The 21,052-nt window shown below is 40.2% G+C and overlaps 1 protein-coding gene across 2 annotated transcripts; it reads right to left on the bottom strand.

Moving 5' to 3' along the window:
- Nucleotides 1–30: 30 nt before the first annotated feature.
- On the bottom strand, nucleotides 31–20,845 carry LOC140741044 (probable gluconokinase). 2 transcript variants are annotated; one of them, XM_073070708.1, is made up of 5 exons: nucleotides 20,743–20,845; nucleotides 15,391–15,421; nucleotides 11,066–11,152; nucleotides 4,494–4,537; nucleotides 31–767 (listed from the first exon to the last, which is right to left on the bottom strand). In XM_073070708.1, exons 1-5 carry the CDS (start codon nucleotides 20,778–20,780, stop codon nucleotides 404–406), a joined length of 564 nt encoding a protein of 187 aa, XP_072926809.1. In that variant the 5' UTR covers nucleotides 20,781–20,845; the 3' UTR covers nucleotides 31–403. The 2 variants fall into 2 exon arrangements, with proteins under 2 accessions (XP_072926809.1, XP_072926818.1); XM_073070717.1 differs by lacking the exon at nucleotides 11,066–11,152 and having other exon boundaries at nucleotides 20,743–20,811.
- Nucleotides 20,846–21,052: the final 207 nt, after the last annotated feature.

Here is a 21,052-nt window from a genome sequence, read left to right as displayed (position 1 = left end):
GATTAAAGAATTCTCAATGCACAGCAGGAATGACAAAACCCAGTTTATCTAGTTTTAATATTTGAGGTTCAAATGAAAATTGGAATTCACGATCAACTATATACCAACATAAGGTCAGAGATTACTAAGTGTTTTATATAAATAACATAAAGGCATTTTACAGAAAGTAGTTAAATTTCTGATCCTTGCATCAATTTGACTGAATTTCCATTTTTGTATTGGAGAAATTTGCAAAACTAAAGAGAGCAACTTTGGCATTTATATTAAATGATACAGCTGCAGAAACACTGAAGGAACAGACAAGTTTGTAGTGTTATGATGTAAAAGCTAATAGTTTTGCTTCCATTAATTACAAATTCAGACAGTTAAGTTACAACCATTCCTTCAGATGCCCTGTTAAAATTTAAAGATTTATACCCAGATACTTTCCAATCTCAGCCATTATCTCTGGAATGCTTTTCTCAATATTTATCCTAATGAAATTTTCAGTGTCTTCAGGTGGTTCCAGGGTATCAAATTGAGACTGCAGCAAAGAAGCTGACATGAAATGTCCTTTTCTGGTTTCTAACCTTTTAATGATCAGTTCTATGGAACCATGAAGATAGACAAACAAAATGTCCTTGTTAAAGTCAAATTGTGAGTATTTCTGCTCTTCGAGGTTTATCAGTTTTCTCTTGATTATGCTGTGCTCGCCCATTAGAATTCTTCGATACATTCTCTTCAGGGAAGAACATGCTAGGATTACATTTGCACCAAGTAAGTATTCTCTGTGTTTGAACAAAAAAAGTAGAGATATTTTCAAATAACTTGCATATTTTCCTCAAAGTTTGATGGAGTTCATTCAATAGCATTAATTTTTGCTCACATTTTTGAAAAAAAAAATCAATTTAAAATGGACTGAAAACCAAGAAATAAGGTATATAGCCAACAATATAATGGAAATTTTGTGACCAAAAAGTTACAGATTCTAAAGAAAAACTCATCCAATAATTACTGCCAATATCAGAACCACAAAGATATGACTGCTGACAGATTATACAGAAGGTACTAATTACACAAATAATGGAAATGAGTCTTGTGCAATTCTAATTGGAATGAAAAACAAAGAACTTAGTAAATTGGATTATCACATGTAGTGGAAAATGTTCACTGCAACACAGATGCGTTTAAACTAAGTAGTGGGGGGAGGGGATGAACTGGAAATATAAGGATGGAGTTAAAGGGAAAGTGAAAATAAGAAAAGTTAATAAGGACAACAGAATCAATGGAGTAGAAAGCTCAAGAAGAGATCATACAGTATGGCCAAGTGAAATAGGAATTGATATGAAAGGAGAGGGGAGTAATGAATTAAAAGTATTATATATGAATGCACGAAGTATAAGGAATAAAGTAGATGAGCTTGAGGCTCAGTTGGAAATTGGCAAGTACGATGTTGTGGGAATAACAGAGACATGGCTTCAAGTGGACAGGGCCTGCGAAATGAATATTCAAGGATATACATCTTATCGAAAGGACAGACTGACTGGCAGAGGGGGTGGGGTGGCTCTGTTGGTGAGGAATGATATTCAGTCCCTTGCGAGGGGGGGACATAGAATCGGGATGTAGAGTCAGTATGGATAGAACTGAGAAATTCTAAGGGTAGAAAGACCCTAATGGGAGTTACCTACAGGCCCCCAAACAACAGTCTGGATGTAGGGTGTAAGGTGAATGAAGAGTTAAAATTGGCATGTCGCAAAGGTAATGATACAGTTGTCATGGGGGATTTCAACATGCAGGTAGACTGGGAGAATCAGAATGGTACTGGACCCCAAGAAAGAGAGTTTGTGGAGTGCCTCCGAGATGGATTCTTAGAACAGCTTGTACTGGAGCCTACCAGGGAGAAGGGAATTCTAGATTTAGTGTGGAATGAACCGGATTTGATCAGGGACCTGGAGGTAAAGGAACCATTTGGAGGTCGTGACCATAATATGATATGTTTTAACCTACAATTTGAGAAGGAGAAGGGAAGATCGGATGTGTCAGTATTACAGTTGAACAAAGGGAACTATGGAGCTATGAAGGAGGAGCTGGCCAAAGTTCAATGGAACAATACCCTAGCAGGGAAGACAGTGGAACAACAATGGTAGGTATTTCTGGGAATAATGCAGAAGGTGCAGGATTGGCTCATTCCAAAGAGGAAGAAAGATCCTAAGGGGAGTAAAAGGCAGCCGTGGCTGACGAGGGAAGTAAAGGGCAGTATAAAAATAAAAGAGAAGTATAACATAGCAAAGATGAGCGGGAAACCAGAGGACTGGGAAGCTTTTAAAGAGCAACGGAAGATAACAAAAAAGGTATTATGCCAAAAAAAATGAGGTACAAAGGTAAACTAGCCAAGAATATAAAGGAGGATAATAAAAGCTTATTTAGGTATGTGAATAGAAAAAAAATAGTTAAGACCAAAATTGGACCATTGAAGACAGAAACAGGTGAATTTATTATGGGGAACAAGGAAATGGCAGATGAGTTGAACAAGTGCTTTGGATCTGTCTTCACTAGGGAAGACACAAACAATCTCCCAGATGTAATAGTGGTCAAAGGAACTAGGGTAAAGGATGAACTGAAGGAAATTTATATTAGGCAAGAAACGGTGTTGGATAGACTGAAGGCTGATAAGTCCCCGGGACCTGATGGTCTGCATCCCAGGTTACTTAAAGAGGTGGCTCTAGAAATCGTGGACTCATTGGTAATCATTTTCCAATGTTCTATAGATTCAGGAACAGTTCCTGCTGACTGGAGGGTGGCTAATGTTGTCCCACTTTTCGAGAAAGGAGGGAGAGAGAAAACAGGGAATTATAGACCGGTTAGCCTGACGTCAGTGGTGGGAAAGATGCTGGGGTCAATTATAAAAGATGAAATTATGACACATTTGGATAGCAGTAGAAGGATCAGTCCAAGTCAGCATGGATTTATGAAGGGAAAATCATGCTTGACTAATCTTCTGGAGTTTTTTGAGGATGTAACTATGAAAATGGACAAGGGAGAGCCAGTGGATGTAGTGTACCTGGACTTCCAGAAAGCTTTTGATGAAGTCCCACATAGGAGATCAGTGGGCAAAATTAGGGCACATGGTATTGGGAGCAGAGTACTGACATGGATTGAAAATTGGCTGGCTGACAGGAAACAAAGAGTAGCGATTAACGGGTCCCTTTCGGAATGGCAGGCTGTGACCAGTGGGGTACCGCAAGGTTCGGTGCTGGGACTGCAGCTGTTTACAATATACATTAATGATTTAGATGAAGGGATTAAAAGTAACATTAGCAAATTTGCTGATGACGCAAAGCTGGGTGGCAGTGTGAAATGTCAGGAAGATGTTATGAGAATGCAGGGTGACTTGGACAGGTTGGGTGAGTGGGCAAATGTATGGCAGATGCAGTTTAATGTGGATAAATGTGAGGTTATCCACTTTGGTGGCAAGAACAGGAAGGCAGATTACTATCTAAATGGAGTCAAGTTAGGAAAAGGGGAAGTACAACGAGATCTAGGTGTTCTTATACATCAGTCAATGAAAGCAAGCATGCAGGTACAGCAGGCATTGAAGAAAGCTAATGGCATGCTGGCCTTTATAACAAGAGGAATTGAGTATAGGAGTAAAGAGGTCCTTCTGCAGCTGTACAGGGCCCTGGTGAGACCCCACCTGGAGTACTGTGTGCAGTTTTGGTCTCCAAATTTGAGGAAGGACATTCTTGCTATTGAGGGAGTGCAGCGTAGGTTCACAAGGTTAATTCCCAGAATGGCGGGACTGTCATATGTTGAAAGATTGGAGCGACTGGGCTTGTATACACTGGAATTTAGAAGGATGAGAGGGGATCTGATTGAGACATATAAGATTATTAAGGGATTGGACACGCTGGAGGCAGGAAGCATGTTCCCGCTGATGGGTGAGTCCAGAACTAGAGGCCACAGTTTAAGAATAAGGGGTAGGCCATTTAGAACTGAGATGCGGAAAAACTTTTTCACTCAGAGAATGGTGGATATGTGGAATGCTCTGCCCCAGAAGGCAGTGGAGGCCAAGTATCTGGATGCATTCAAGAGAGAGTTAGATAGAGCTCTTATAGATAGTGGGGTCAAGGGATATGGGGAGAGGGCAGGAACGGGGTACTGATTGTGTATGATCAGCCATGATCACAGTGAATGGCGGTGCTGGCTAGAAGGGCCGAATGGCCCACTCCTGCACCTATTATCTATTGTCTATAAAGAGAAAATTCACTGTAGGCCAACAATGAGGTGAGAATAAGGAGACTGTGGACCCAAGGAAATAGAACAATTGCAAGTGATGTACAAGATTTTGAAAACTACAAACATTCATCATTTGCCAAGTATTTATTTACTTTCTAAAAGGATGGGGTGATGGCATAGTAAAATAATAATTTTAACTACCCCTCAGGGTATATCTGATCTGAATTTTGGCTATCTTTAATATTAAACAATGTAAGATGCATTTAATTTCAATTTACCTCAACAATATTTCTTGCAAAGTGCATAGCCATGGTATTCTCTCCTGTGAACAAAATACACTTTTAGCTGAAAAACTTAGTTGAGTTTATTGTCATGTGCACAATTACATAAAGTACAATGAAAACCTTGCTTGTAGTAGCATCTTGAGCTTGTAGCTAAAGACAACACACTATATAAATCGTGCTATATAAAGTACATGGAGCTTGCTAAGTCAATTTATTCTTGCCTTTACTCACCTGAGAGGATTCTTCGCTCATTGTCATCCTTTAACAGCCAGTTGAGTTCTTGAAAGCCCAAGTGCCTCTCAACAATTGATCTTAGTTACCAAACAAAACTGAAAAGCCATCTTTATCTAGTTTAGCTAATTCTGTTTTGCGCCCATCCTAATACTTGATTTTAAGGTTTATGTTTTGTACATTTCAGAAGAAAAAGAAATTGTAACTTGAAATGTTATTTCCGATTAGTCTTATCCAAGGAAGTTTTAAATTATGGAGAATTATTTCAGATTCCTCAAGATTCTTAAATCTGGACTGCTGCTCTGGTGCAACACTGAGGATGAAACTATTTGAAAGATTTGTCTTGTATTTGATGGAGATAAAGGCCTGTCTGCAACCTCAGGAGAAGGATGCAGGTGAGCTGATGATGGTACCAAAAAGACCAGGGGAACTGCCAGTGGTATCCGGGCCTTTACTTGTACATCTATCACTAAATTATCCTTCTTTATTACGTGGGAAATGGCAGTACTCTGATTTGTTGTTCCATTTCCTAAATTACAACTGGGACCACTCTTCAGACAGTACTTCATTGACTATAAAGCAGTTTGAGGCAATAAGCAATAAAAAATAGAAATCGCTGGAAATAACTCTGCAGCTCAGCAGAGATTCAAGGATAAGAGAAAGAAGAATATGTTAAAAACTAAGACATGCACATCAATACTGCAGGAAGTGCCCAGCATTTTTGGCAGCATTAGTGGACAAAAATTGAGACGGATTACAGCAGATATGATATGTTTCCAAAAGATATTACTAAGTATGTTTAGAATTACTGGAATATGGAAATACTGGGAGTGATCTCCAGGAATGGCAATTCTAGGTGAGATCTCCCACCAAAAAATGTGTTTTGGCCACTGTTTTAAATAAACTTGAATATAACAACTTCAACTAATACAAAGATTAGCCTTATTTAATGTTTCCATTGTAATTTTTGAGATGTTTCAAAAATTCAGGGGTTCTAGATAAATATGCATATGTGAAAATGACTTTTTAAGAAATCAAGCCTGATCAAAATCAAGCCACTCTGGTTTTAATAGGTAGTATAGGGAAGGAGAAAGAGAGAAGGGTGTAGAATAGGCTGCTCTCAAGAAGCAGGACACCTATTCGAATGTCATACTAGTTTCACAACTCACATTGAACCCATCCTTCAGACATTGCTTCTGATGTTTTTCAAGCCATGGTCTATGCTCCAGACTGAGAGGTGTAATTGCTTTTCAGAAGCAGGTTTATAGAACTGCTTGTGGGCCTGATGGATGAGAGTGTCGTCTCCTGATCCTCTACACTTACTCTAGCTCATACCCATCATCAGACCAAGTTTACCAACCCACATACAGGATTACTGACTATATTCCATACATGTCCAAATTTCCTGTTGCTCCTAGCCTAATGTTTCACAACTGACAGAAGGCCAGGAGTATTAATCAATCCAGTTTATAGATAGAATAACAGCTATAAGAAAAGCCATTATGTTTTGACATTAGAACTACACAGCTTGGAATTTCTATATAAAATCTGATTCACGGCTATCTGTTCAAAGCAATGAATAAGTAGTATGAAGAGTGAGCTTGCTCACTAATGACACACACAAAATGCTAGTGGAACACAGCAGGCTAGGCAGCATCTATAGGGAGAAGCACTGTCGACGTTTCGGGCCAAGACCCTGCGTCAGGACTAACTGAAAGGAGAGATACTAAGAGATTTGAAAGTAGTGGGGGGAGGGGGAAATGCGAAATGATAGAAGACCGGAGGGGGTGGGCTGAAGCTAAGAGCTGGAAAGGTGATTGGCGAAAGTGATACAGAGCTGGAGAAGGGAAAGGAGCATGGGACGAGAGGCCTCAGGAGAAAGGGGGAGGGGGAGCACCAGAGGGAGATGGAGAACAGGCAGGGTGATGGGCAGAGAGAGAGAAAAAAAAACAACTAAATATGTCGGGGATGGGGTAAGAAGGGGAGGAGGGGCATTAACGGAAGTTAGAGAAGTCAATGTTCATGCCATCAGGTTGGAGGCTACCCAGCCGGTATATAAGGTGTTGTTCCTCCAACCTGAGTGTGGATTCATCTTGACAGTAGAGGAGGTCATGGATAGACATATCAGAATGGGAATGGGATGTGGAATTAAAATGTGTGGCCACTGGGAGATCCTGCTTTCTCTGGCGGATTGAGCGTAGGTGTTCAGCAAAACGGTCTCCCAGTCTGCGTTGGGTCTCACCAATATATAAAAGGCCACACTGGGAGCACCGGACGCAGTGTACCACACCAGCCGACTCACAGGTGAAGTGTCACCTCACCTGGAAGGACTGTCTGGGGCCCTGAATGGTGGTGAGGGAGGAAGTGTAAGGGCAGGTGTAGCACCTGTTCTGCTTACAAGGATAAGTGCCAGGAGGGAGACAGGTGGGAAGGGATGGGGGGGGGGGGGATATGAGTGGACAAGGAAGTCACGTAGGGAGCGATCCCTGCGGAAAGCAGAAAGAGGGGGGGAGGGAAAGATGTGCTTGGTAGTGGGATCCCATTGGAGGTGGCGGAAGTTATGGAGAATTATACGTTGGACCTGGAGGCTGGTGGGGTGGTAGGTGAGGATAAGGGGAACCCTATCCTGAGTGGGGTGGTAGGTGAGGATAAGGGGAACCCTATCCCGAGTGGGGTGGCGGGCGGATGGGGTGAGGGCAGTTGTGCGGAAAATGGGAGAGATCCCTTCCCTTCCCACCGATCTCCCTCCTGGCACTTATCCTTGTAAGTGGATAACAGTCAACATAACATAGAAATACACTCAAATCACCATGAGTTAATCAGTCTGATGACCTGGTGGAAGAAACTGTCCCGGAGCCTATTGGTCCTGGCTATTATGCTGCGGTACCATTTCCCGGATGACAGCAGCTGGAATAGATTGTGGTTGGGGTGACTTGGATCCCCAATGATTCTTCGGGCCCTTTTTTCACACCTGTCTTTGTAAATGTCCTGAATCATGGGAAGTTCACAATTACAGATATGCTGGGCTGTCTACAACACTCTCTGCAGAATCCTGCGATTAAGGGAGGTACAGTTCCCATACCAGGCAGTGATGCAGCCAGTCAGGATGCTCTCAATTGTGTCCCTGTAGGAAGTCCTTAGGATTTGCAGGCCCATACCAAACTTCCTCAACCATCTGAGGTGAAAGAGGTGTTGTGCCTTTTTCACCACACGGCTGGTGTGTACAGACCACGTGAGTTCCTCAGTGATGTGGATGCTGAGAAACTTAAAACTGTTTATCCTCTCAACTCCAGATCCATTGATGTCAATAGGGGTTAGCCGGACTCCATTCCTCCTGTAATCCACAACCAGCTCCTTTGTTTTTGCGACATTGAGGGAGAGGTTGTTTTCTTGACACCAGGGAGATGATTTCATCCCTGTAGGTCACCTTGTTATTGTTTGAGATCAGGCCAATCAATGTAGTGTCGTCGGCAAATTTAATTAGCAGATTAGAGCTGTGGGTGACGACACAGTCATGGGTATACAGAGAGTAAAGGAGGGGACTTAATACACAGCCCCAAGGGGCTCCTGGGTTGAAAGTCAGAGGCGTGGAGGTGAGGGAGCCAGCGATCTGACAGGAAGTCCAGGATCCAGCTGCACAAGGCCCAGGTCTCTGAGTTTCTTGTTGAGCCTGAATGAAATGATGGTGTTGAATGCTGAACTGTAGTCCAAGAACAGCATTCTCACATAAACATCCTTCTCCTCCAGATGTGTAAGGTCGGTACGTAGAGTGGCTATTGCGTCATCTGTCAATTGGTTGTATAGGTAGGCGAATTGTAGGGGGTCCAGTTTGGGTAGTAGCAAGCTGCAGATGTAATCCTTGACCAGCCTCTCAAAGCATTTGCTTATTATTGAGGTGAGTGCGATAGGACACCAATTGTTCAGGCATGTTACCTTGGTCTTTTTTGGGTACAGGACCAGTAGTGGATGATTTGAAGCAAGAGGGCACTCTACACTGGGAGAGGGAGAGATTAAAAATGTCTAGGTTTATGTTTATATTCAGCTCATGCTTTTTGACGCAAGCACAGATGATGCAGCTTCCTGTTATGGAATACTGCAATACATTTTGCAGGAATGCACTCTTTGTAACACAGGGTGTGGAGGCCGTCTGTACATACACAATCAACAGATCAGCTCTTCGTGAAGCACATCAGTGTTTAAAAAAATTAAGCAACTAACTGGTGGTGGTTCAAGAACATCCCCATTCTCAACAAAACCATTGCAATTACCTTTAGCTAGAAGTGTTGAGTGGATAATCTAGTTTCCTTCTCGGGTGCTGGGATTCATCACAGCACCTCTCAAAACCACAAATTATAACTCCAATATGCAGCAGAACTACAAACCCCATTTCCAGAAAAGTTGGGATATTTTCCAAAATGCAATAAAAACAAAAATCTGTGATATGTTAATTCACGTGAACCTTTATTTAACTGACAAAAGTACAAAGAAAAGATTTTCAATAGTTCTACTGACCAATTTAATTGTATTTTGTAAATATACACATATTTAGAATTTGATGGCTGCAACACACTCAACAAAAGTTGGGACAGAGGCATGTTTACCGTTGTGTTACATCAGCTTTCCTTTTAATAACACTTTTTAATAGTTTTGGAACTGAGGATACTAATTGTAGTAGATTTGCAATTGGAAATTTTGTCCATTCTTGCTTGATATAAGACTTCAGCTGCTCAACAGTCCGTTGTCTGATTCTCCTCTTCATGATGCGCCATACATTTTCAATAGGAGATAGATCTGGACTGGCAGCAGGCCAGTCAAGCACACGCATTCTGTGTCTACAAAGCCAAGCTGTTGTAGCCCGTGCAGAATGTGGTCTGGCATTGTCCTGCTGAAATAAGCATGGACGTCCCGGGAAGAGACATCGCTTTGATGGCAACAGATGTCTCTCTAAAATCCTAATATATGCCTCAGAGTCAATGGTACCTTCACATACATGTAACTCACCCATGCCGTGGGCACTGATGCACCCTCATACCATCACAGATGCTGGCTTTTGCACCTTTCGCTGATAACAATCAGGATGGTAATTTTCATCTTTGGCATGGAGAACTCGACGCCCGTTTTTTCCGAAAACTAGCTGAAATGTGGACTCATCTGACCACAGCACACGGTTCCACAGTCTTTCAGTCCATCTGAGATGAGCTCGGGCCAAGAGAACTCGCCGGCGTTTCTGCATAGAGTTGATGTATGGCTTCCTCCTTGCGTAATACAGTTTCAAGTTGCATTTCTGGATGCAGCGACGGACTGTGTTAAGTGACAATGGTTTTCCGAAGTACTCTCGAGCCCAGGTGGCTATAATTGTCACAGTAGCATGACTGTTTCTTAGGCAGTGCCGCCTCAGGGCTCGAAGATCACGCGCATTCAACAGTGGTTTCCGACCTTGCCCTTTACGCACTGAGATGTCTCTGAATTCTCTGAACCTTTTCACAATATTATGTACTGTAGATGTTGAAAGACCTAATTTCTCTGCAATCTTACGTTGGGAAATGTTCCTTTTGAACTGACTAACAATTCTGTCACAAATTTTGGCACAAAGGGGTGAACCACAACCCATCCTTGCTTGCAAAGACTGAGCCTTTGATGGATGCTACTTTTATACCCAGTCATGATACCTCACCTGCTACCAATTAGCCTGCTTAATGTGGAGTCTTCCAAACCAGTGTTACTTGAATATTCTGTTCACTTTTCAATCTTATTTTAACTCTGTCCCAACTTTTGTTGAGTGTGTTGCAGCCATCAAATTCTAAATTTGTGTATATTTACAAAATACAATTAAGTTGGTCAGTAAAACTATTGAAAATCTTTTCTTTGTACTTTTGTCAGTTAAATAAAGGTTCACGTGAATTAACATATCACAGATTTTTGCTTTTATTGCATTTTGGAAAATATCCCAACTTTTCTGGAAATGGGGTTTGTATTTACATGTCACACACCATCCTGATTTGAATGATATTGCTAATTCTTCTTCATTGATCATTCAAAATTCTGGATCTCCAGATTCAACTGGATTTGCTGACAGGTGAGTTACATAGCCAGATTTACTATACAGCTGTTAAAGCATCTTAAACCACCTTGTATAGCTAGTTAGAAGGAACATTGAACAGTAACATTAGACAGGACAGCTACTTGTAAAAGGCTTTTAAAAAGAGACAAAAGTGTAGATTTTATCTTTTTGTGTTAAATACTTTCCTCATTTTGTCAGGATAAAAATTTTATTACATTTACTGAAAGCATTTCAGACAAAAAAGATGGGTAAGCATAATCTTAAAAAGTATTACCTCATCATTTAGTGGTATTCCTTTAGCCATTTTTTCTTTATTTTCTTCAGAATGGTAGTCATCTGCATCATAGAATTTCCAGCCCAGCTATTAAAATTTATTAAATATATTTTCAGGTTGCACATCTTTTTAAATCTTGAGAGAGGATCATGTATTGATAAACTTACTTCACCCTATCACAACTGAAACTTTTTTGCCGTTGTCATCTCCTGTCATCTTCTCTGTTCATTTTTTCCTTTACTAACTCTGTATTAACTAAATTTTACCATCTACATCCTATTCCTTGTCCCATTTACTTCGCATGTCTGTCTTTTCATGCCATCATCTACAGTTCTCCCATCCTTTTTCCCCGCTAATGAATGCATTTCAAAAATTCTTTCCATTGACATTACCATTTCCTTTCCACTTAAAAGGAGATCTGAGAGATATGTTCTTCCACACTGAAAGTTGTGGACATTTATATGGAACGAGCTGCCAGAAAGGTAGTAAAAGCAGTAGTAAAATACAATGTTTACTTTGGATAGGAAAGGTTTAAAAGCATGTGGACCAGAGGCAGGCAAATAAGATTAATCATCTGGACTGGCATGGATGAGTTGGGCCAAATGGCCTATTCCCATGCATTATGGCTTCATGAATCTAAACCACTACATGCTCCCACTTCACCCTTGCAATCTCTATCAACCCAGAATCATTGTTGCACTTTTACAATTTCAGCCTAATTACATATATTTTCTAAGGACTTTCAATGGTCATGAATGTTCTGAATGCCAATTTTAAAGGCTTTTTGAATGTCTTGTCAATGTGACATTATACAAAAATAAAATGTATAAACAATTGAAAACAATGAAGCAAACTAAAATAATTCAAAAAATTTACAATTAATTAGCACTCATCCTTAGTCTATCCAGTGTAAATGCTGAAGAACTACAGCAACTTTGGATTCTACTGCTGCACAAAATGTAGGTGGTGACTCTCTGACTACTCTGCATTAAATAGTTGAATCTATAGTGCCTATAAAAATTATTCATCTCACTGCCCCCCTGTAAGTTTTCATGTTTTATTGTTTTACAACATTGAATCACACTGGGTTTAATTTGGCTTTTTTAACACTGAGCAACAGAAAAAGACACTTTTGTGTTAAGGTGAAAACAGATCTCTACAAAGTGATCTAAATTAATTACAAATATAAAACACAAAATAATTGATTGCTGAAGTATTCACCCCCTTTAATATGACACACCAAATCATCACTGGTGCAGCCAATTGGTTTTAGAAGCCTCATAATTATTTAAATGGAGATCACAATGTGCAGTCAAGGTGTTTCAATTGTTTGTAGTAAAATATGCCTGTATCTGGAAGGTCCAACTGCTGGTGCGTCAGTATCCTGGCAAAAACTACATCACACCATGAAGACAAAAGAACACTCCAAGCAACTCTGTGAAAAGGTTGTTGAAAAGGACAAGTCAGATGATGCATATAAGAAAATTTCCAAGTCACTGACTATCCCTTGGAGTACAATTAAGTCAATTATCAAGAAATGAAAAGAATATGGCACAGCTGTAAATCTGCCTAGAGCAGGCCGTCCTCAAAAATTAAGTGGCTGTGCAAGAAGGGGACTAGTGAGGGAGGCCACCAAGAGACCTACGACAACTCTGGAGGAGTTACAAGCTTCAGTGGCTGAGATGGGAGAGACTGCACATACAACTGTTGCCTGGGTGCTTCTCCAGTCACAGCTTTATGGGAGAGTGTCAAAGAGAAACCCACAGTTGGGAAAAAAAAACACACACATGAAATCCTGGCTAGGGTTTGCCAGAAGGCATGTGGGAGACTCTGAAGTCAGCTGGAAGAAAGTTCTATGTCTGATGAAATCAAAATTGGGCTGTTTGGCCATCAGACTAAAAGCTATGTTTGGCCTAAGCCAAACACTGCACATAATCAAAAACACACGATCCTCCCATGAAGCACGGTGGCAGCTGCTTCATGTTGTGGGGATGCTTCTCTGCAGCAGACCCTGGAAGGTAGAGGATAAAATGAATGCAGCAAAATACAGGGAAATCCTGGAGAAAAACCTAATGCAGTCTGGAAGAGAACTGTGACTTGGGAGAAGATTTGTTTTCCAGCAGGACAATGACACCAAACATTCAGCCAAAGCAACACAGGAGTGGCTTAAAAAACTTGGGAGTGACCAAGTCAAAGTCCACGTCTCAATTCAACTGAGAATTTGTGGCTGGACTTGAAAAGGGCTGTTCACCTACAATCCCCAAGCAATCTGACAGAATTGCTGCTTCTATTGTAATTGTTACCAAAGGTGCATCCACTAAATACTGACTTGAAGGGACTGAATACTTCTCAATCAATTATTTTGTATTTTACTAATTAAGTTAGATCACTTTGAAGAGGTTTGTTTTCACATTGACATGAAAGAATCTTTTTCTGTTGATCAGTGTCAAAGAAGCCAAATCAAATCCACTGATTCAATGTTGTAAAACAATAAAAAATGAAAATGTCCGGGGGGGGGGGGGGGAGGGGTGAATACTTTTTATAGACACTGTATACTTGCTGTAATCCATATATGTCAAACTCAAGGCCCGCGAGATAATATCTAATTACTATTGAAGCTGGCCCCAGTAATCGAAGCGCCTATGGCGTATGATATGGCTAATGCTGAGTTTATTCAGGTACCAGGTTTTCAGGGTTTTTAGTGTTTATTCGGCAGTCTTGCTCGGTAGTCTTCTTCATATGAAACGGAATTTGTAAAGTGAAACACTTTGTAGTTATAGCAGAGACTGAGACACATGAGAGCAGGCTGAAAAAACGGAGGCAACGAAAGCTGCGTTCGCACGCGTCCGACTGATCCGGCCCGCATGAAGCTGCATTTTGCTCAATCCGGCCCGTGACCTAAAATGAGTTTGACACCCCTGCGTGTAATCCCTCAATGTCTATACTCGTAAAGTTCCATGAACAGCAAGTCCATTTATGTAAACAGTTGTGGGGAACTGAATACTTCAAAGCACCTGACTCACTGGACCATTTTTCACCCATCCCTCAAACCCTAGACTGAGTCTGCAGTTAATTTTGCAGACCCAAACAGTCAGCAAACCCTCCCCCTCTCCCATGGTCACAGAGAGAGACAGGAAATCTGACTATTTTTGGAGGAAAAGTCTGTGCTCCAAGAATATCATCTAAACTATAAAAAAAAACCTCCTTATATTTTAGAGCCAATGTCTGGCATTGTGGCATACCCTCTTACGTAAATTTATCTGAGTGAAATCTTTGTGCAAGATATGTCACTAGATCACAGACCACTTCTCATCCACCAAATTGAGATGGCAGAGTTAATCAAAATCTCTGTGCTCTGCTTGGAACAATTTCCAAACATCAAAAAGCCAAGCTTCATGTCATCCAATTCAAAAAGATCAAAGTTATTATCAGAGTGCATATATGTCACCACATGCAACTCTGAGATTCTCAATCACGGGCATACTTAGCAGATCTATAGAATGGTAACTGTAAACAGGGTCTGTAAACTGTAAACAAACTATGCAAATGCGGATATAAATAAATGGCAATAAATAATCAGCATGAAATAACAAAATAATAGAGTTCTTAAATGAGTGTTCAAGAGCCTGATGTTGAGGGGTAGTAACTGCTCTTGAACCTGGTGTATGAGTCCTGAAGCTGCTGTACCTTCTACCTGAGGCACCAGTGAGAATACAGCATGGCGCGTGTGGTGAGGATCTTTGATGATGGATGCTGCTTTTTTATGTAAGAAGCTTAATTCTTACTTTTACTGTTTATACGTCCTTACAAAAAGGGCCTTTCAGCCCATTGATTCTAAGCTGTCCCTCAGAATGTCCCATCACTCCCATTTCCTCGTTTACATTCCTGTAATTAATTTAATCTCCTGTGATAATCAAGTCCTCATCTTACTCTACAGACACCTAACTATACCTGGAGTAATCTGACCTACCAGGAAGTTTTTGTGATGTGGTAAGAAGTCATAGCATCCAGGGGAACCCCACAGAAGAACATGCAAACTCTACAGAGTGAACCCAAGGTCAGGACCAAACTCAGAGATGGCAACAGTATTATTTGTTCTGCTCCTGTATTGCCCCAGTGTTTAAAACCTTCATGTTTCCCACAAAATAATATTCTAACCTTGATCTAATCTCTCAATTTTGAAAAACTCTTTGTGTTCATTTGTGTATATCATCTTTAGTAGATTAAAATCTAACAGACTTGTCCATTGAAAAAGAAAAATCAAAAGTAAATGAAATTAAACAAAAGTTAATGTTTTTCCAATAGTTCTCAGAATTGACACATACCTTTTCAGCAAGAGATGAAGACACTGTGGTCCTAGAAGAAAGAGGATAAAATTAAATAAACCTAATATCAAAAATATGTTGGTGCTTAAATTCTTACTCAATACGTATGTTAATAATAAACAAAAGTATGTTATAAAATGTGGAATTCCAAAAATTACAAATTTCCTTAAGTGTGTCATTATATATTAAAACCCCAATGTATTGTGGCATGGCCTAACATAGCAGGTTAATAAAATGTCCTACAATAGAGTCATAGAGAAGTAGAGCAAAAACAGGCCTTTTGGCTCATCTAGTCCATGCTAAACCTTTTAAACTGCTTACTCCCATCCACCTGCACCAGGACCATCATTGCTCCAATAAGAAAATGAACTAATTTAAACAATGCCTTTGTTTTGTTGTAAATGAGGTTGGTTCTTTCTCTGCATCTGCCCTAAATACTCTGTATTATTCCTTTATCCTGAAATGTATACCCCTGTGAAAATTGTGAGAGACTGGAGAAAAAAGTTGGAATATTGTTAACTTTTCCTCCAAGTATTGGGCCTATTAGGAAATAGGTCATTCACTTATTTGACATTATGACATCTTTACAGTTTCAAAAATATGAATTTATAAATTTGTTTCATCTTTTGGCATTTGCTCTTTCCTTCCTAATTGTTATAAATAGTTTGATGTATTTGATTTACTGTATTTGTGTTTAAATTTATTTGACTTTGTTTGATTTAATCCACCACATTTTCCCTTGAAAAGCTTATTCTTTAATATCAAGCTCAAGCGAACCAAACAAAAATCCTCTACTCCCAGTGTAAAACAATGAATCCAACTGAATTAAATTTAATATCTTTATTAGATACTATATGACAATAAGCATAACTTTCAGAATCATTCAGCAAAAAGTTTGTCAATTCTGTAAGCTGATTTTAAAATGCTAATAATACCTGTGTACAAAGTCTGAAAGACAAATTTAAAATGCAACTTAGAAATATTTTGTTTGTCATACAGACTACCATAGTATTAGTTGTCATTTCAATACTGCAACCCTGTCATGGGAATATTACTGCCATTTTAATCCTGCAAGCTAAAGGCTATTGAAAACCTTTTGAAATAAACAAAGCTATGACAATCAAGTTTGCTAAAATTTTTGCAAAATATAATTTATTAAATTACAACTCTTGTCAGTCCTATTTCATAAATTTCAAATTAAGTGGATTTTTAAATGTACCGTGGAGAGCATTCTGACAGGTTGTATCACTGTCTGGTATGAGGGGGCTACTGCACAGGACAAACAGAAGCTGCAGAAGGTTGTAAATTAAGTCCATTCCATCTTGGGTGCTAGCCTACAAAGTACCCAGGTCTTTATTCTTTGGAGCGTAGAAGGTTGAGGGGGGACTTGATAGAGGTATTTAAAATAATGAGGGGGAAGAATCGAGTTGACGTGGATAAGCTTTTTCTATTGAGAATAGGGGAGATTCAAACAAGAGGACATGAGTTGAGAGTTAGGGGGCAAAAGTTTAAGGGTAACACGAGGGGGAATTTCTTTACTTAGAGAGTGGTTGCTGTGTGGAATGAGCTTCCAGTAGAAGTGGTAGAGACAGGTTCGATATTGTCATTTAAAGTAAAATTGGATAGGTATATGGACAGGATAGGAATGGAGGGTTATGGGCTGAGTGCGAGCCAGTGGGACTAGGTGAGTGTAAGCGTCGGCACGGACTAGAAGGGCCGAGATGGCCTGTTTCCATGCTGTAATTGTTATATGGTTATATCTTCAAGGAGTGGTGTCTCAGAAAGGCAGCCCCCAGGGCATGCCTTTTTCTCACTGTTACCATCAGGTAGGAGATACAGATGCCTGAAGGCACACACTCAGTGATTCAGGAACAGCTTCATTCCCTCCGCCATCCAATTCCTAAATGGACATTGAACCCTTGAACACTAACTCATTTTTTAAATATGGATTATTTTTTGCACAATTTTTAATCTATTCAATATATGTATACTGTAATTGATTTACTTATTTATTATTATTTTTTTCCTTTCTTCTAGATTATGTATTGCATTGAACTGCTGCTGCTGTTAACGAATTTCACGCCACATGCCGGTGATAATAAACCTGATACTGATTCTGATTCATGTGTAACATTCCAATAGCATAAAACTCAGAAACTGATGGAAAGTTCTTAGTGATGTGATTCACAAAAATATTGTGCAAGCTGAAAAAGTGCAGGAAAAGCAGGATCTGTGAAGAGAGAGAAGGTTGATAACTTTTCATCAGAACTGAAAAGTGACGAAACAGCATGCTCTAAGTTGCAAAGGAGGAAGAGGTGGGGAGAATATAGGGAGTGTCTGCTAGACTAGAGCACAAGTGCAGCTATAATCATGGTCTGAGAGAAGACTTTGAAGGCTCCTTGTTCATAACTGGTTACAAGTCTTTTATTCTTCATCTTCCATCCCAACCATCTCTACATTCCGCTGTTCATCCTCTAAATCCTGACAATTACAAGCAGACATACACTCTTCTCAGCATTCTTAAGGGAACATTCACCATTTGTTTTCCATTATCTCTTTCTCATGATATTTTCCCATGCACTTGGAGCTGATTCAGCTGACTCCTTTCTGTCCCACCATCCAAAAATCCAAACTGTCATGCCAGGTGAACTAGCAATGGACTTGTACATTCCAATTTACTGAGCTGCATTGGTTACCCACAATGGGATCTCTTCTGTTTCTAAGAAACCAAATGCAAGTTGGGTGACTGCTGTCTAGCCCACAATGTGACCTTGATCTTCAAGTTCCTCATCACCTTAACTTTTCATTCCACTCCTACTATGTCTCTGGCCTCCCACAGCATTCCAAACGAAGCCCCGTGAAAGCTCAAGGGAAAACATTTCACTTTTATTTTAAAGGTGTGGTAGTTTTAAGGAGTCAATAATAAATACAACAATTTTTGATAACTAACCTTTCCTGTCTATATCACAACTGGTGCAAGATCCTGCACCTGAAACAGCTTTCTCTTCAAGATACCCCCAATCTGCTGATTATTCCCAGTATTTCCTTTTATTGCAGATATCAAACAACCGGCACATTTCACATTTCAGTTGTTTCTCTTCCTCTCCTCTGCCCTAGTTCATATCCATCCATTTATACTTCATCCAGAGGCATCAGCAGTGATGAACAAGTCTTCACCAGCACTGAGGTAGGTGCCTGTCACTTGGATTCTCTTGTTCTCTACTTTGTCTCAGATATTCCCTTTGTTCCCCCCACCATTCCTGCTGGCCTGGAATTTAAAATATGCTTGTCCTATCATTTTTCCAGTTCACTTGAGGAATTATCAATCTGAAATGTTGATTTCGTTTCTCTTTCTGTAAGAGATCTATACAATACTTTCAGCATTTTTCTGTTCATTCAGAGTGTAGAGAATTCCATAAAAACTTATAGTAACATGGTTGTGAATGGAACGAATGGTACATCTGTAGTTGAAATCTTGTTTTACTACAAAATGTTCCAATGGCTCATTCAAATCTCCTTTCAAGAGCCTGTCACAACAGTTATTGTTGAAAAACATTTTTTTAAAATTTGGTAGACAGTTAGTTGAACATATTGCCCATACACCAAGCTGTGTTTTACTCAGTGTACAGTTCACCAGGTGATGCCAGATGGACATTATCATGTTTTCACACCCAATGATACAGACCAGTCCAGCCAGTAAAGTGTAAGCAATCTTGTTTAATGGTTTTGCAAAACAAAGTTGGCTTTGGCATTACAACTCTTGTGAAATGCAATTCCTCGAGACAATCAGCAGCTCAGGCAGCATTTGTGAAGACAAACATAGAGTTTTATATGGATTATTTTTGATCACAGCCATTATGATGGAAGATCACTGGCCTGAAATGTTAATGCTGTTTTCTTCCTCCTCGAATGCTAACAGATCTGATGATTATGCCTTGTATTTTCTGTTTTTTGAGGAAATGCAAGAAATAATGATCAGGTCCATCAGGTTAAGAATGTCTACAACTCTTTGCTTGAAATATATATTTGGCTAAACTGCGCAAACTGTGGGTGATGATTCTAAAAGGATTCTGTGTTTAGCAAGTACCATACTTATGTGAAACAACTTCCACCCAGGCCCTCTAATGTGATTGATGTCACTGGACTCCTCATGGTAAACCTAAGCCCAGCTCCCACATCTTCTATTGCCAAACCTTGTACAAGACTGGAGGTCGTCATTCATCTGAACAGTAATTGTAGGCCTCCAAGGCCAGGATAAAAAAGGCAAGTTATTTATTTTAAATGTGTTTGAATATGTTTAAAATATTTTACTTAATTATTCAGGCCGATATTAATAGATTTTAAACATTTTGAACGTTAGTAATTTTTTTTTATGAAGAGTCTGGACAGTTTTGAAGGATGAGGCTGCACCTGTGGTCACTGTGGTCTACTTGCCACTGAAGTATAGATAGTTATTTTTCATTGGCTACCTCCTGGGTCCAACTGCCCAGCTTAATTGGCCTTCTGAACCTGCCAGAGTGTAAGCATGGGACCAGTGCATACAGTGATATGAATCCAACTCAATTTGATCAATTATATGGTAATAAATTGATAATAATTTGTGATTTCAACTTTCATGCTGTGTACTTATTTCTAATAGATATTAATATTTTAACACACTGTTAACACAGAATACTATTTAATAACCAATAGGACCAGATTTTTAATCAATGCAGGTCATTATTAAAATTCTTTCTTTAAAAGCTGGTCACAAGAAAGTTATACCAAATACAGACTTCCTCCATAAATGCTATAATAAATAACCTCTTCTTTTAGATCAGAGGTAAACAAAGCTTTTCGGCAAGAGGGCCATTTTTAAGGTTAGAGCAGAAGATAGTACTGCAAATAGGTGACAGGACAGCAAAATAGGTAATGATAACCAGAATCTGGCAGAAAGGGACAGTCAGTGCACGCGAATGTAAACGTATACTTCCATCAGAAACAAAGAGAATGCAAAAAGATCAAATCAAAGGCTCTTTACGCAAATGCACACAGGAGTCATCACTGCTGGCACAAATAAACTAATAATGATGAAAGTGATGTGGTCACAGCGAGTGTCTGTTTTCCCATGGTAGGGATGTCTGAGACAGTGAAATGGAGTTGAAGGCTAAGTTTTTCACATAGTGTGTGATATCTGGAATGGGCTGTCAGAGGGGGCAGGGACATAAACAGGACGCAGAGGGATAAGGAATGAAGGCAGGCCAGTGGGGCTGGTGCAGGTGGGTATGACGGGCCTTTTCCGACGAACCCCAACCCCTGCCCTCTCCCGCTCCCGGTCCCGGTCCCTCCCTCCTCCAACCCGGTCTCACTCACTTCCCGCAGCCACTCACGCCCATCAGCACCAGCATCATCTCCGGCACCCCGAGATCTCGCGAGACTTGTGCGCGCCGGGAGGCCCGCCCCCTGCGAAACGTCATCGGCACGTCACCCCGGAGGGAAATCTAATGAGATCGCAACACAAAAGTCGGAAAGCGCCCCTGGTTTGTAATTCACCTTCGGTAGCAGCCGAGACCATTCACCCCTTGCAGAATCACGGAGACCTGCATTAACTGAGGACTCACAGCCCTTCAGATAAGATGATAGGAGGTTTCGGAGGACTGTGGGAAGTTTTTGGTGGAGGGAA

This window comes from Hemitrygon akajei, chromosome 2 (assembly GCF_048418815.1).
Source record: "Hemitrygon akajei chromosome 2, sHemAka1.3, whole genome shotgun sequence".
Taxonomy (NCBI): domain Eukaryota; kingdom Metazoa; phylum Chordata; class Chondrichthyes; order Myliobatiformes; family Dasyatidae; genus Hemitrygon; species Hemitrygon akajei.
The sequence above is the reverse complement of the archived record's forward strand: the minus strand, read 5'-3'. Positions and strand labels throughout refer to the sequence as shown.